The 13,290-nt window shown below is 63.4% G+C and overlaps 1 protein-coding gene across 1 annotated transcript; it reads left to right on the forward strand.

Annotated features, from left to right (window-relative positions):
* Positions 1-5,835: 5,835 nt before the first annotated feature.
* LOC311511795 (gap junction delta-2 protein-like) lies at positions 5,836-12,057 on the forward strand. Its single transcript, XM_084612657.1, has 2 exons — positions 5,836-5,977; positions 10,979-12,057. Exons 1-2 carry the CDS (start codon positions 5,907-5,909, stop codon positions 11,796-11,798), a joined length of 891 nt encoding a protein of 296 aa, XP_084468783.1. The 5' UTR covers positions 5,836-5,906; the 3' UTR covers positions 11,799-12,057.
* The last annotated feature ends 1,233 nt before the right edge of the window (positions 12,058-13,290 follow it).

Below are 13,290 nucleotides of genomic sequence, written 5' to 3' on the forward strand. Positions count from 1 at the left end.
CTGGGCAGCGCCCGGCCCGACGGGGCCCTGATCTTGGCTGGGGTCTGGGCAAAGCCTGGTGCGACGGGGCCTTGATCTTGGTCGCTGTCTGGACAGAGTCCAGCGCGACGGGGCCCTGATCTTGGCTGGGGTCTGGGCAGCGCCCAGCGTGACGGGGCCCTGATCTCGATCAAGTGTTACAGCAACATAAATAGCTGTCTGGAGGCCGCTGTGCTTGATACCAACTTATCTCTGGAGGTTGAGAGGACCCAGGGCTAGAGGGGCCTTTTCCTTGCACACATGACCTTAGGGCGGCCGTGGGATTTCCAGCCCATCAGGCCAGCTGGCAAGTCCCTGTAACCACAGCAAAGCAAACAGCTCTGATCTCCGCTGCAGCTTCCGTGCTAGGAGGGGCGCCGGAGATCGACCCTGGTGGCAGGATCGCGGCAGGGATATTACACTCCTAGAGGAGGAGAAACGGATCATTGCAATAAACCTTGCTGGCCACCCCCAGAGAGCTGCATTCAGAGCCAGCTAGCCGCCCCCCACAGAGCGCCGGCCCCGCACTGGGCACCCAGATGCTCCCGGAGCGTTTACACACGTTCCTTCACTGGAGGAGCGTCACTGTCTCCTTTTCCGCGCTGGGCCCAAGGTCCCACACACAATCTGCAGTGGTGCCAGGAACCGAACCTCCGTCACTGCCTGCCTGAGCCTCTGCTGGAGCCGCTGCCTTTGTCCCCAGAGCTTGGGGCTCTGCTGTGGGACCAGCTCTGCCAGCTGGCAGCAGTAGTAGGCTCTTATCTGTGGACACCCATTTCCAGTATGGTGCATTGGGGCAGAGAGGGGGGCTCTACCCCCTTAACAATCCAGCCCCAAAAGTCCCCCCAGGACACAACCCTTTTCCCTGCCCGCCGCTGTCTCTGGGGCAGGGAGACATGGCCAGGCAGTGTGGCACTTTGCCAGCCCTTGTTTCTCCCCCGGCCTGCCTAGGGCACAGCTGGGCCCTGGTTAGACACAGCCATGGGCCAGAGTGGCTGGGGGTGTTACACGCCCCGCACGGGCTCATGACACGCCCCGTACAGCCACACATGACCCACATAACCTGCTCACACTCATTACACGCCTGCACATGCTCATTACACATGCCACACACCCCAAATGCCCAACAGGTGCTCATTACACACACCCCACACGGGCTCATTACACTCCCTGCATGGCCACACACTCATTATATGACCCACAGACTCCACTCACACTCATTACATGCCCGCACATAGAATCATAGAATATCAGGGTTGGAAGGGACCTCAGGAGGTCATCTAGTCCAACCCCCTGCTCAAAGCAGGACCAATCCCCAATTTTTGCCCCAGATCCCTAAATGCCCCCCTCAAGGATTGAACTCACAACCCTGGGTTTAGCAGGCCAACGCTCAAACCACTGAGCTATCCCTCCATGCTCATTACACTCGCCGCACACGCTTATTACATGCCCCGCATGCCCACCAGGCGCTCATTACACGCCCCACACACGCTCATTGCACGCCCCACATGCTCATTCCACACCTTGCGTGCCCAACACACACTCATTACACATGCACGCCGCACCCAATGCAACATCCATCCAGTGCGTGTGCGCTCACACACGCAGAGTACACCCATGACACAAACATCCACCTCCCTCCCTCCCCCGCCCCGTGCTTACCCATCTCCAGCCTGTACATCGCCCTGCCAGTCCCAGCGCCGCGTGTTACGTCTTGAGCCTCCAGTCAGACACCGGACACGTCGCCGGCCCCCTCCCGCCCGTGAGCTGGAGGCGATGGGGCGGGGGGGAGCTGATGACTACGATGGCAATGGGGTTAGTTCACTGCGGGGGCGCCGGGAGCGAGGCTACGGCTGGGCTAACCCCATTCCGCTAGCGAATGGGCTCCCGGCCCGCGGCGTCGACCCCCCCCCGGGCGCTGAGCTCTTTGCGCGAGGACAGAACCGGCCGACGGCAGGGAGCGGGCGTGCGGGCCCTGTATCATCGTCAACCAGCGACGCCCTGCGGCTAACGGGGTAGGGAGGGCGATCGGGGCCATGTCTTTTAAGGGCCGAGCGTGGCGCTGGGCGGCTCTCGCTAGGCAAGGGCACCTGACTCCCCCCAGCACCTCCCCGCGGGTCCCTGGTTCCAGTCCAGATGCCGGAGGCTGAGCTAAGCAGCCCTCCGAGGAAAGCGCTCCCCAGGGAGGGAGAATGCATCGCATCCTGACGCTGTTAAACAGTTATTAGGCACATGACTGGTGCCCACAGCCCGATGGAGATCGGGGCCCCCCCGTCGGGCCAGGCACAGGGCCCCATTGTCCCGGGTGCAGCAAAGACACAGAGCGGGAGACAGTCCCTGCCCCAAAGAGCTGCCAGTCTAACCAGACAAAGGGTGGGAAGGGAAACTGAGGCACGGAACGGGGAAGCGGCTTGCCTGGCATTGCCCGGCAGAGGGGGACATGGAACCCAGGAGCCCTGACCTCCGAGGCAGGGGCTGTCGAGACTCGCATGCGTGTGCGGGTGTGAGCGTGTACGGGGGGGGGCTGCAGGAAGCCGTGTCCCCATGCTGAGCACCACGCAGAGGGGGGCAGTCTGGCACGGTGGAGATTCATACCACAGCCCACGGCCCTGGTTTGCAGGAGCTCCAGCACCGTTCAATAACCAACCAGGGCTGGGGTAATTAGCGAACCTGCTTAATTAACCAACTCCCAGCTGCCAGAGACAGGTCTTGCAATACCCGGTGTGGCCATTAGGTGGGGGTGAGGAAGTGCTCATCACACAACCCTGAACCTCCCCTGGGCTGCTTTGTAGCAGATGCTGCAAAACAACCCAACCCTGCGGGGGGGTCCCCAAATCTACCCCCCCAAAAACATGCAGGAGCCGAACCTAAACCAGCCCCCCACTTCGGTCACCCCTGAACCCCACTGCTCTGCGCTGCTGGGGCATCACTAAGGGGGGGACATAGAAGGCTGCCTGCTCTGAGCCAGCCCCCTGCCTTTGACCCACTGCTGCGGGCGGCTCCTCGGGGCGCTGGCGGAGGGAGTCGCGGGGTGCCCTGGCTGGGATCGCCCGGGGACAGACCCCGCCGGGGGGGGGCAGCATGGGACGTGGGCCTGGGGCTCTGCCAGCATCAGCCACAGCCTTCCCCCCACCGCCAATAACTGCCCCCCCACCGCCAATAACTGCCCCCCCCATCGCCAATAACTGCCCCCCCCAATCATCTCCCCAGTCTGGGGGCTCATCCTATGAAGCTCCCCCTGGAACGGAAATGCCCCCTCCCGGCTCCTTGTGGGATGAGCACGGGACAGACACACAGACCGACAGACAGCTGGCCGTCAGACAGTGCGGAGCAATGCCGGGCCGGGCCGAGGGCTCTACTTCGGCCACCGACCTCTCCACTGCCCCGCTCTGTGCCTCAGTTTCCCTCTCTGCCCTCGCCGTGGAGCCGCTCCCACCCCCAGCTCTGCCGGTGCCCTTCAGCCCTGAGCCCCAGCCCCCTGCTAGTGACCCTCAGGGGGAATGGGAGCTGAGAACAGCCTCGGAGAGAGAAGTGTGTGTGTGCAGGGATACCGCATCGCATCCAGGGTGTGTGGCTATTGCGTGCCGGCTCCGAAGTCCTGCAAGACACCTGTGTGTGCGCGTGACACTTCAACACACCAGCACACAAACCTGCCGCGCGTTCCCGCTCACGGCTGTTTGTGGGAACACTGCAACGCGGCAATGTGTGTGTACAGGAAAAACAAACCCACCTCGCCGCCTCCTCACCCAGGCTCCTCCTCTAAGTTCTTCACAGCTGGGTGTGGGTGCATTGTTGTGACGTGTATATTGTTGCACTGTGATTTGTGTGCGTGCTTTGTTGTGGCATGTGTTTAGTGCTGCAATTTGTGAGTGTGTCTGTGTGTGCGCACATGCTTGGGATGTGTATGTGTGTGTATGTGTGTTGGGATGTGTGAATATTTGTGTGAGTGCATTGTTGCAATGTGTGTGCGCGCGTTGTTGCAATGTGTGTATTTGTGTGTGTTGTTGCAATGTGTGTGATAGGTGTATGTGTGTGTGTGGTTGCAATGTGTGTGCATTGTTGCAAAGTGTGTTGTTGCAATGTGTGTGTATGTGTGCATTGTTGCGATGTGTGCACGCGCACTGTTGCAGTGTGTGTTGTTGCAGTGTGTGTGATGTGTGTGCATGTGTGCGTTGTTGTAATGTGCGTGTGTCTGTGTGCATTGTGTTTGCAATGTGTGTTATGGCTGTATGTATCTACAATGTTGCGAAGTGTGTGCTGTTCCAATGTATGTGCGTTGTAATGTGTGTGTCTTTGTGCATTGTTGCAATGAGTGCGTGTGTGCTGTTGCAATGTGTGTACATTGTAATGTGTGTGTCTGCGCACTGTTGCAATATGTGCATGCTGTTGCAATGTGTGTGTGCGCGCGTCTTTATGCACTGTTGCAATGTGTGTTATCGGTGTATGTATCTGGGCATTGTTGCAATGTGTGTGTATGTGTGTGTGGTTGCAATGTGTGTTATGGGTGTGTGTGTTGTTGCAGTGTGTGTGTGTGTGTGATGGGTGTGTGTGTTGTTGCAGTGTGTGTGTGTGTGATGGGTGTGTGTTGTTGCAGTGTGTGTGTGATGGGTGTGTGTGTGATGGGTGTGTGTGGTGTTGCAGTGTGTGTGTGTGATGGGTGTGTGTTGTTGCAGTGTGTGTGTGATGGGTGTGTGTGTGTGTGATGGGTGTGTGTTGTTGCAGTGTGTGTGTGATGGGTGTGTGTGTGTGTGATGGGGGTGTGTTGTTGCAGTGTGTGTGTGATGGGGGTGTGTGTGTGTGATGGGTGTGTGTTGCAGTGTGTGTGTGATGGGTGTGTGGTGTTGCAGTGTGTGTGTGTGTGATGGGTGTGTGTTGTTGCAGTGTGTGTGTGATGGGGGTGTGTGTTGTTGCAGTGTGTGTGTGATGGGGGTGTGTGTTGTTGCAGTGTGTGTGTGTGTGTGATGGGGGTGTGTTGTTGCAGTGTGTGTGTGATGGGTGTGTGTGTGTGTGATGGGTGTGTGTTGTTGCAGTGTGTGTGTGATTGGTGTGTGTGTGTGTGATGGGTGTGTGTTGTTGCAGTGTGTGTGTGATGGGTGTGTGTGTGTGTGATGGGTGTGTGTTGTTGCAGTGTGTGTGTGATGGGGGTGTGTGTGTGATGGGTGTGTGTTGTTGCAGTGTGTGTGTGATGGGGGTGTGTGTTGTTGCAGTGTGTGTGTGTGTGATGGGGGTGTGTTGTTGCAGTGTGTGTGTGATGGGTGTGTGTGTGTGTGATGGGTGTGTGTTGTTGCAGTGTGTGTGTGATTGGTGTGTGTGTGTGTGATGGGTGTGTGTTGTTGCAGTGTGTGTGTGATGGGGGTGTGTGTGTGTGATGGGTGTGTGTTGTTGCAGTGTGTGTGTGATGGGGGTGTGTGTGTGTGATGGGTGTGTGTTGTTGCAGTGTGTGTGTGATGGGGGTGTGTGTTGTTGCAGTGTGTGTGTGTGTGATGGGGGTGTGTTGTTGCAGTGTGTGTGTGATGGGTGTGTGTGTGTGTGATGGGTGTGTGTTGTTGCAGTGTGTGTGTGATGGGTGTGTGTTGTTGCAGTGTGTGTGTGTGTGTGTTTGTGCCTCGGCGCCTTCACACGGCGCTGCCCCGCAGGGATCGATCCCACGTCCCTTTGGCCGCCGCCCCGGGCCCCCCCCGCCGCCACCCGCCCGTCCCGCTCCGGGGGGGCCGCGCCCCCCCCCGCCGCCGCCTCCCGCCCCGGCCTCCTCGGCAGCGGCGCAGGTGGCCGCGCGCGGCGGGCGCGCCCCAGCCCCGCTCCCATGGGCCGGGCTGCCCGGCGCGGGCCCGGACGCCGGGGTCCCCGCCGCTGACGGGGCCGGGGGAGCGGCCCGGGGTCCCGCCGCGATGGGCGAGTGGACGATCCTGGAGAGGCTGCTGGAGGCCGCGGTGCAGCAGCACTCGACGATGATCGGCAGGTGCGCGGGGCGGGGGGGGTCCCGGGGGGGGCCCGTGCACCCTCCGGCTCTGGGCGGGGGGGGGTCTGACCCCCTGCACCCTCCGGCTCTGGGGGGGGGTCTGACCCCGTGCACCCTCCGGCTCTGGGGGGGGGGGTCTGACCCCGTGCACCCTCCGGCTCTGGGGGGGGGGTCTGACCCCGTGCACCCTCCGGCTCGGGGGGGGGGTCTGACCCCGTGCACCCTCCGGCTCTGGGCGGGGGGGGCTGGTCCCGTGCACCCTCCGGCTCTGGGGGGGGGTCCTGACCCCGTGCACCCTCCGGCTCTGGGCGGGGGGGGTCTGACCCCCTGCACCCTCCGGCTCTGGGCGGGGGGTCTGACCCCGTGCACCCTCCGGCTCTGGGGGGGGGTCTGACCCCAAGCACCCTCCGGCTCTGGGCGGGGGGGTCCTGACCCCGTGCACCCTCCGGCTCTGGGGGGGGGTCTGACCCCGTGCACCCTCCGGCTCTGGGCGGGGGGGTCCTGACCCCGTGCACCCTCCGGCTCTGGGGGGGGTCCTGACCCCGTGCACCCTCCGGCTCTGGGCGGGGGGGTCCTGACCCCGTGCACCCTCCGGCTCTGGAGCGGGCGCTGGCCACAGGGGAGCCAGGGGGCACATGCACCCTCCCTGGGGGGCTGGAAGAGTTTGTGTCGTGGGGGTGCCGAGAGCCATTGAACCGAACGGTAAATCCGGGGTTTTATGGAAGCCGCGTCAAGCGGAGGCACCCCGAGTTCCAGCACCCCTGAGCCCTCCGGCCGTGGGGGCTGGCCGCGGGGGGGGGGGCACTGGCCCCTTGCAAGGAGCTGGGGCCAGGGTTGCCAGCTGTAGCAGCAGGAGAGGCACGTGCCCAAATTACCCGCCGGGAGAGCCCAGTGGGTCTGATGGTTAGAGCAGGATGCTGGGGTTCTGGAGTGGGAGGGGAGCCAGGACTCCTGGGTTCTCTCCCAGCTCTGGCAGGGGAGCAGGGCTAGTGGTTAGAGCCGGGGGACTGGAGGCAGGATCCAGGTTCTATTCCGGACACAGCCTTCCCGAGTGATCTTTAGCAAGTCCCATCCCCTCATTCTGCCTCAGTTTCCCCCTCTGTAGAATGCGGGTTCGGCCCCGGATCTACGGGATGGGGGGTTTGCAGACTGCGTGCTGTGGGATCCCGGCCGGGGGAGGTGCTATCCGCGTGAAGAGCAAACCCAGCACCCACCCTGCACTGCGGTGGGGGGGGGTTGGGTGTGTGTGGATATGGGGCGATGTGTGTGGGGGGCGCCAGGGGCCCTGTTCCGACTCGGCAACCCCTCTGCCAGGTGGCAATGAAGGAGCCGGTAGCTGCCCTCCCCGCGGGGCTGCGGATCAGTGCCGGGGGAACCAGCCAGCTGCTCACGCTCGCTGTCCCCTCCCTGCCCGCAGGCCCCGGGGGCAGATGCGCCAGCCTGACCCTAGAGGTCAGCCAGGGAAAACTGGGGGGGGGAGCAACCTCCAGCTCTGGCACAAAGCCACCAAGGCAGTGGGGCCGGGAGGAGGCTGCACGGGGGGGCGGAGGGGGCAGCTCTGGACCGAAGGGGCAGAGGGGACGGGCGGAGCTGGGCGCTCAGTGCCAGGACGGGCAGGGCGGGAGGAGAGAGAGGGACAGGGGAGGATGGACGGATGGTGGGGGACGCTGACTCCAGGCTGTGAGATTCCTGGGGGCACCCGTCTCATGTCGGGGGGGCCGTTTCCCAGCAGGGACTGACCCCCATTTCAGGATCACGCTGTCGGGTCTGGTCCCAGGCTCTGGTTGGCTGCATGTTCCGGACCCTGTTGGCAGGCTGGGAGCCCGGGCTGGGCCCATACGGTGTTTTAGGGCCCCTCGGCCGAGCGAAGCGGGATCGGGGCGGAGATGAGCAGGAGGGTTCGGATGCGGAGGGGTTCCCGAGCGGGACACAGCGGGGTGGGGCCTTGAGGGCCCAGACCCCAGCCTCACTCCCCACCCTACGGTTCCCAGCTGATGCTCGCGGGCGGTCCGGCGGGTTTGGCCTCGGGGCAGGACAAGCGGCCTCCAGATCAGAGAGGACATGAGCAGCCCAGGGGTCCCCTGGCATGTGCTGCAACAACCCGTCATCCCAGCTTGCGGGGCATCGGGGGGGGCGCCACACAGACCCCCGGCTGAGACCAGGGGGGCCCCTGTCACGCCACACAGACCCCCAGCCGAGACAGGCCCTGCTCGTCACGGGTCAGCATCACCTGCGGTGAGCGATCTCCTGCACGCTCTGGGGATTAGCTCTGATCTCCTGCGGAGCCGTCCCACCCCGCGGACCCCTCGCTCCCGGAGCCGCAGCCTCCTCTTGGGGACTCAGCCCTCTGGCCGGCTGTCTCCGGGGTTCCCCCTTCCCGGGGGGGTATCAGAATCCCACCGGCAGGGGAGCCTGGGTCTTCCCTGCAGCCTCCTTCGGCTGCCAGCTCCCTGGCTTTGGCCTCCTGGCTGATTAATCAATCCCTGCTCCCTGGCGCCTCCTAGTGGACCCTCTCAGCGGTGGTGTGGGGCATACGCCCCATCCTCCTGCCCCATAGCCCTCCCCGCCCAGGTAGACCGAGGAGGGATTGTTCTACCCATTTTACGGCTGGGGAAACTGAGGCACGGAGCTTGGGCGAGCCGCCCGAGGTGACTCGGGTGGTCTGTGGCAGCTCTGGGAATGGAAGCCAGGCCTCGTGCGCTCCACCCCACCACCAGGCACAGCCCTGATGCCCGGCCGTCCGGTAACGCTGCCCTCGGCAGCGCTCAGTTCCTCTCCACTGGGTCCAGGGCTGGGCCGTGGGGGCAGGTTGGAGTGGGGTGCAGCAGGTGGCCCCAGCCTGCGTCAGGGCAGAATCCAGCGCATGGCGTCTGGCAGGGGCCCGGTGGGGGCCCGTCGCCCAGAGTCACTGGGCTGGTGAAGGCCCTGGGGGCTTTACTGCAGGGAGGGAGGGGCCCACATGTGAGCCTATGCCCATCATCTGACTCATCAGCTTCCATTAAAGGGCCCCTGGGCATGGTGTATTGTGGGGGAGTGGGGTCTAGTGGTTAGAGCAGGGGAGCTGAGAGCCAGGACTCCTGGGTTCCATCCCCTACTCTGTGACTATGTTCCTGGGTGGCCTTGTGGAAACCCCTGACTCAATTTCCCTGTCTGTACTATGGGTCTAGCAGGTTCGTCTTTCAGGGGCTGCGAGGATCGATCCCCTGACAGGCGTGAGGCTCTCATTCCAGGCAGGGCCCTAGGCAGCTGGGGCAGTGGGGATATGGTGGACCAGCTCTCCTGCAGGTCAGTGGCCCAGAAGGGCACGGCCGTGGGGTTAATGCCCTGGGACTCTGGGCTCTAATCCCTGCTCTGCCCTGATTCCCTGGGCAAGTCGCTGCATCGCTCTGGGCCTCAGTTTCCCCAGCTGTAATGTGGGAGAAAAATCTGCCCTTTGCTCAGATGGTGAGTTCTTTGGGGCAAGGACTGTCTCCTGCTGGGTCTGCGATGCCCGACCCGATGGGGCCCTGATCTTGGCCGGGGTCTGGGCAGCGCCCGGCCCAAGGGGGGGCCAGTTCTGGTGGAGCACGCCCAGTGTTTCATTGCCAGCCCCCTGGGTGAGATTGTGACCGGTGCCGAGGGAGGAGAGACAGGCGAGGCCGCTGCCCCATCACTGAGGCCAGGAGGATGCTGGTTTCAGCCCTGTGGGGTTTGCGTGTGCTGCCCCCTGCCCCCCCGGCTGGTGGGCATGTGGAGGGGGTGTCTCTGGCCCCACCGATTCAGATCCTGGGGTGGGCTTTGTCTTCCTGACGGAGTTAACCCCTCGCCTGCTGGGGTTTGCTGGCTGCGGCGCTCCACCCCAGAGGTAGCTGCATTCTAAGGGTGCAGGGTTGGGCGTGAAAGGCCCCAGGGAAAGCCACCGAGCGTCCTAGCTCCCAGCACCGCCCTGTTCTAACCACGAGACCCCCCTCCCCTCCTCTCCCTGAGCTGGGATAGAACCCAGGAGTCCTGACTCCCTTCCCCCGAATGTAGCTCCCACAGTCTTGCCAACCTGCAGAGATCAGCGATCCTGTCTCAGACCCCCCAAGACAGAAGAGATTTTTGAAATGCCGCCAGGAGCTTGGGGTGACTGGTGATGGGTGAATGCCCCCTGCCCAGCCCTGGAGGGCTTGGGGGGGAAGGGGGCTAGTGTTGTCCCCTCACCCAGCTTTATTGGGTTGGGGGATTGTGAACCCCGCTGCTGGAGCTGTCATCCCCCCACAACCCAGCCCTTGATTCTCCCCTGCCTCCAGCAACTCGGGCCCACTTCAATTCACTCCCCTGCCCCATGAGTTCTGCCCCACCCCAGCCTCCTGGCGTTCTTCACCCCCCTCCCCCCACGTGACAGGCATGGGGCAGCAGCTCCCCAATGGGGGGCAACAGGGCCCCCCCGTTAGCACAGCTGGGCTGTGTAGAGGAGGCCAGGCTGCTGGCTTTAATCACCCAGCGCTGCTAAACTTTCTGGTGCTCCGGACAGTCACCCCCAGCTGTTTATCCCCAAACATTATAGAGAGCCTGCCCCGCCCCCCCCCACCTCTGGGGCAAGAGATCTGGCGGGCAGGGGCTGTAAATATTGAGGGAATTTAATGCACTGGATGGGAGATGAGTGAGCATCAGGCATCCCATTATACAGAGCGGGAAACTGAGGCACAGAGGGGTCGGGGGGAGAAAGGACTTTGGCCAGAGATTTTACAGCAAGAGAACGACAGAGCTAGGAATAGGACTCAGGAGTCCTGGAGCCCAGATCCCCCCTTCTCTAACCACTAGCCACCAGTGCCCTTTTGGAGACAGGGCTAAAACCCAGGAGTCCTGACTCCCAGCCTCCCCCGCTCTAACCACTAGACCCCACTCCCCTCCCAGCACTGGGGAAAGAACCCAGGCCTCCTGCCTGCCACGAACTCCCCCCGCAGCCTGGGCTCCCGGCGGAGTGGGGCCTGCTCCCCTCGCCACGCCCAGCTGGGTCCCTCCCCCCGCCCCCCGCAGGATCCTGCTGACGGTGGTCGTCATCTTCCGGATCCTGATCGTGGCCATCGTGGGCGAGACGGTGTACGAGGACGAGCAGACCATGTTCACATGCAACACCCTGCAGCCCGGCTGCAACCAGGCCTGCTACGACAAGGCCTTCCCCATCTCCCACATCCGCTACTGGGTCTTCCAGATCATCCTGGTCTGCACGCCCAGCCTCTGCTTCATCACCTACTCGGTCCACCAGTCGGCCAAGCAGCGGGACCGGCGCTATTCCTTCCTCCACCCGCTGCTGGAGAAGGACGCCCGGAAGGCGCGGAGCGTCAACGGGCTCCTGGCGTACAACCCCGAGGGCTCGGCCAAGGAGGAGCCCGCCTGCCTGGAGGTCAAGGAGCTGCCCAGCGCCCCCCGGCGGCCGCCCAAGAGCGCCAAGGTCAAGCGGCAGGAGGGCATCTCCCGCTTCTACATCATCCAGGTGGTCTTCCGCAACGCGCTGGAGATCGGCTTCCTGGCGGGCCAGTACGTCCTGTACGGCTTCCACGTGCCGGCCACCTTCGAGTGCGACCGCTACCCCTGCGTCAAGGAGGTGGAGTGCTACGTCTCCCGGCCCACCGAGAAGACCGTCTTCCTGCTCTTCATGTTCGCCGTGAGCGGGATCTGCGTGCTGCTCAACCTGGCCGAGCTCAACCACCTGGGCTGGCGCAAGATCCGGACGGCCGTGCGGGGCGTGCAGGCCCGGCGCAAGTCGGTCTGCGAGGGGCGCAAGAAGGACCCGGCCGCCCCGGCCCAGGTGCCACCGCTGGGCCGGACCCAGTCCAGCGAGTCCGCCTACGTCTGAGCCCCGGGGCCGGCCGCTTTCCAGTGCGAACGCCGGCGGGGGCCTCTCGCGCCGCGCCCCCTCCGGACCGGGGGGCGGGCCGCAGGTTTGCTGCAAGGGCTGAATGGGAGACATGGGACCCCCCCCCCCCAGATCCAGCCTGGGGCGGGGCGAGGGAAGCTCCCAGGCATTTTAAAAAAAACAAAAGTTATTTATTGTTCCTCGAAGTCTTCCAACATGGTGCAAGCTGGGGGGAGGGTTCCCCCCCCCCCCATCAGCCTTTTCCAGCCCTGGGATCAGCCAGGGGTGGGGAATAAATGGGGGGGGGGCTGGTTGTGTTTCTGCAGGGAGAAGGGGCGGGCAGATCACGGCTCCTGGCTTTTTCTCAGCCCTTGGGCTGGAAATAAAAAAGGAAACCAATGAGCAGATGCAGTTTTTAATCATTTGGAAATAAGCTGGGTGGTAGATGGGGCGGGGCTGGGCTGCAGGGAGTAAGGGGGGGCTCTTCCCTGGCAGTCCGGCCTGGCCCGTCTCACTTGTAGGGGGGCAGGGGGACACTGGCTGCAGAGAAACGGGGCAAAGTGTCCCTGGGTGGACAGCTCCCTGCCGCCAGCACCCCCCCTCCCCAGAGACTGGGAGATGGGACTGCAAAGGGGGCAGTCCTGTCCCCCCCCCCAATCCCATCGGCCCTGCGTGCCTGGCTGGGGGAGGTGCCAGGGGCTGGTTCTGGCTCAGCGCCCACTGCCAGTCCCAGTAACCCCCCCGCCCCATGGGGATTTCAGCCCTTAAGCTGCTCTGGGCTGTGACCATCTGGCCGTATCCCCTCCCTCCCTGGGCTCTTTGCATGGGGGGGAGAACCAGCCCCTGTAGATAATGGTCTGGCCCTTTGCCAGCACTGATCTCAAAGCACTGTGAGGGCTGCAGTCTCCTGCTGCCTCCCCCCCCCGGCCATGTTAACATCATCCCCATTTACAGAGAGGGAAACTGAGCCACAGAGAGGGGGCAAGACATGGCCAAGATCACCCAGCAGGGCCAGGGATAGAAACCAGGCATCCTAGTTCCCAGCCCACCCCCCCCAACCCTGAGGGACCCCTCCCCTCCCAGAGCTGGAGACAGAACCCAGGAGTCCTAGCTCCCAGCCCCCCTCCAAGCTCTGTGTCCTCCCTTTAATAATCCTCTCCCATCATCTCCCCCCCCACCCGGTACTTTCACCTTTTAAGCCCCTCACTGCCCTGAAGCTCCGGGTTGTTGAACAAAACCACCCCCCCCCGTGGCTCGGCCCCAGGGGGTGGGGGGGGAGAGAAAGGGGCCCAAAGGGGAACAACACCCTAGTGACTCCTGTGTGAGCCCAGCACGGACCCCCAGCCGCCCCGTGACAGCCCCAGGCTCCCCCCGACCCCAAACAGCCCTTGGGCTGCCGTCATCGGCTGGGGGCGGGTTGTGAGTACAGGTGCGGCTGTGCCCGCTGGGGTGTTGTTGGCGGGGTGCGCCCGCTGGGGGCTGTCAGAGCCCC

The sequence above is a fragment of the Lepidochelys olivacea genome (genome assembly GCF_965140295.1).
Source record: "Lepidochelys olivacea isolate rLepOli2 genome assembly, chromosome: 23".
Taxonomy (NCBI): domain Eukaryota; kingdom Metazoa; phylum Chordata; order Testudines; family Cheloniidae; genus Lepidochelys; species Lepidochelys olivacea.

Bases quoted from the DNA above. Each gene is read 5' to 3' on its own strand.
- LOC311511795 (XM_084612657.1), top strand. From the start codon at position 5,907: ATGGGCGAGTGGACGATCCTGGAGAGGCTGCTGGAGGCCGCGGTGCAG. The intron at 5,978-10,978 runs GTGCGCGGGGCG...CGCCCCCCGCAG, and splicing joins CACTCGACGATGATCGGCAG to GATCCTGCTGACGGTGGTCG.